The sequence below is a fragment of the Meira miltonrushii genome (assembly GCF_003144205.1).
Source record: "Meira miltonrushii strain MCA 3882 unplaced genomic scaffold FA14scaffold_1, whole genome shotgun sequence".
In the NCBI taxonomy this organism is placed as follows: Eukaryota; Fungi; Basidiomycota; class Exobasidiomycetes; order Exobasidiales; family Brachybasidiaceae; genus Meira; species Meira miltonrushii.
In genome coordinates this window covers 2,562,325-2,564,470 of record NW_020289943.1, presented here as the reverse complement: position 1 = coordinate 2,564,470, position 2,146 = coordinate 2,562,325, and the positions used below count along the sequence as shown (strand labels likewise).

The 2,146-nt window shown below is 41.4% G+C and overlaps 1 protein-coding gene across 1 annotated transcript; it reads left to right on the top strand.

Annotated features, from left to right (window-relative positions):
• Positions 1 to 342: 342 nt before the first annotated feature.
• FA14DRAFT_130323 (alpha/beta-hydrolase) lies at positions 343 to 1,145 on the top strand (the record flags this gene model as incomplete). Its single annotated transcript, XM_025496907.1, has 2 exons — positions 343 to 392; positions 462 to 1,145. Coding segments are annotated over exons 1-2 (714 nt in total), but the record flags the coding sequence as incomplete, so codon positions are not given.
• Between the last annotated feature and the right edge of the window lie 1,001 nt (positions 1,146 to 2,146).

Sequence of the window (2,146 nt, the reverse complement as noted above, 5' to 3'; positions counted from 1 at the left end):
AGACTATTTATAATTGACAAATGGGCTAATTATGGGCACCAAGACTGTGGTTCGTCAGCCTTTGTGGCGGAACAGGCGTTAAGGCGTGATACGGCGTGATACGGCAAGTGACGCCTGTACACGTGCCAGGCGTACCGTATACGTCATATCCCAACACTTATTTGCTGCCGTGGTTTATCCGATGAGGTCTTCTGTTAGACACTAGACTGCCGAATTTAAACAATATATCCGAACCTTTATTGCCGGCGCATACGTTTTAAAGCCGAAATTATACTCCACATATCCGGTCAGAAGAACATTACAGCTGGCATAACTACTTCATCTACTTTCTTGACCATCATATCCATCTTTAACTAATCACAATGGCACCAAGTTTCGATTGCTGCATCAAAGTGAGTTTCATATATGAGTAAGCACAATGAATGCATTGCTGACTGTCTTGCAATTCTAAACCTTCGCAGGCCAACTACCACACCGGTAAACCCGTTGGTCATGAGACTAAATTTGCAGGTTTAGACACTTACATCACAGGCTCAGAATCGGCCGACAAAGCAATCTTGATCATTCCTGATGTATTCGGTATTACATTGGTAAATACTCGTTTATTGGCTGATAAATACGCTGAATCCGTTGGAGCAAGAGTTTACGTTCCTGATTTCTTTGATGGTCAAGATTTACAAAAACAATCAGAAACAACTCCAAACTTTGATAGAAGCAAAGCCGTTCCTGAATTAATCAAAAATTTCCCACCAAGAAACTATGAACGTTTCCCACCCGTGGTAGATGAAATCCGTAAAGCACAACCAAGCGCAAAAAAGATTGGTTCGATCGGATTTTGTTGGGGTGCAGGAGGATCTGTCAAACTTGGTTCAAAAGAAGCAGGTTCTTCACAAGTTGACGCAGTCGCTTTCGCTCATCCAAGTTTGATCGAATCCACCGATTTCCAAAATTTGGAAAAGCCAGGATTGTTTATGTGCTGTCAACATGATCCAATGTTCCCTAAGGATAAACAAGAAGCTTCCAAGTTAGAATGGGAGAAATTAGCCGAGAAAGGTGTTTTCATTCGTCAAAGCTATTATCCCTTCGTTTCACATGGATGGGCTATCAAAGGTGATGAAACCAACCCTTACTCTGCCAAAGCTATGGCACATGCTGCATTAGAGGCAATCTCTTTCTTCTCTCTCGAATTATCTTCATGAGTCGATAATCTGTTTGTAGCGATTCACCAAAATTCATGAATATAAAATAATCATTTTGAATACGATCTTCTGACTGTCATTGACAAGTGGGCTTTCGCGGTGAGGATGGAGGAGCATTTGTCTACATGACGTGCTTGGCTATGAAGATCTACAGAAGCGATTACGTATCCCATCAGAGGGAGAACGTCCGGTCAAAAAGATTGAGACTGAAAGCGTTCACATATCTCATCAGAAAGGACTGTCAGGTCAGAGAGGTTGGGACTAGAAGGTGTTTACATACCACATCAGAAAGAATGACTACAGGTACCTCATCAGAAAGAATCGTTGGAGCTATCCTATAGGAAAGTATCGTCGGAGGTATCTCATTAAAGAGTATAGTCGGAGGTATCTCATTAGAAGGGACCATTAGAGTTATCTTATGAGAAAGGATTGTTAGAGATATCTTATCAGACAGAATTAATAGAGGTAATACGTTGGAAAGGATGCTTAGATTTATTGTATCGGTAAGGATCGATAGAGGTACCTTATCAGAAAAGAGCCTCGGGTCAAGAAGACGGAAAATTAAATCGTTTACATTCCTCATCAGAAAGGAAGGTAAGGTTAACAAAGTTGAGACTGAAAGCGGATACATCCCACGTCAGAATGTATGGTCAGAGGTATCTCATCATAAGGGACCGTTAGAGAGATCCCATCAGAAGTGATTCTTAGAGGTACCTCATCAGAAAGGGATCGTCGGATATACCTCATCGGAAAGAAATCCTAGAGGTACCTCATCAGAACAAAGTGCTAGAGATACCTCATCAGAATAAAGTCCTAGAGATACCTCATCAGAATGAAGTCCTAGAGATACCTCATCAGAATGAAGTCCTAGAGATACCTCATCAGAATGAAGTCCTTGGGATACCTCATCAGAATGAAGTACTTGAGATACCTCATCAGAATGAAGT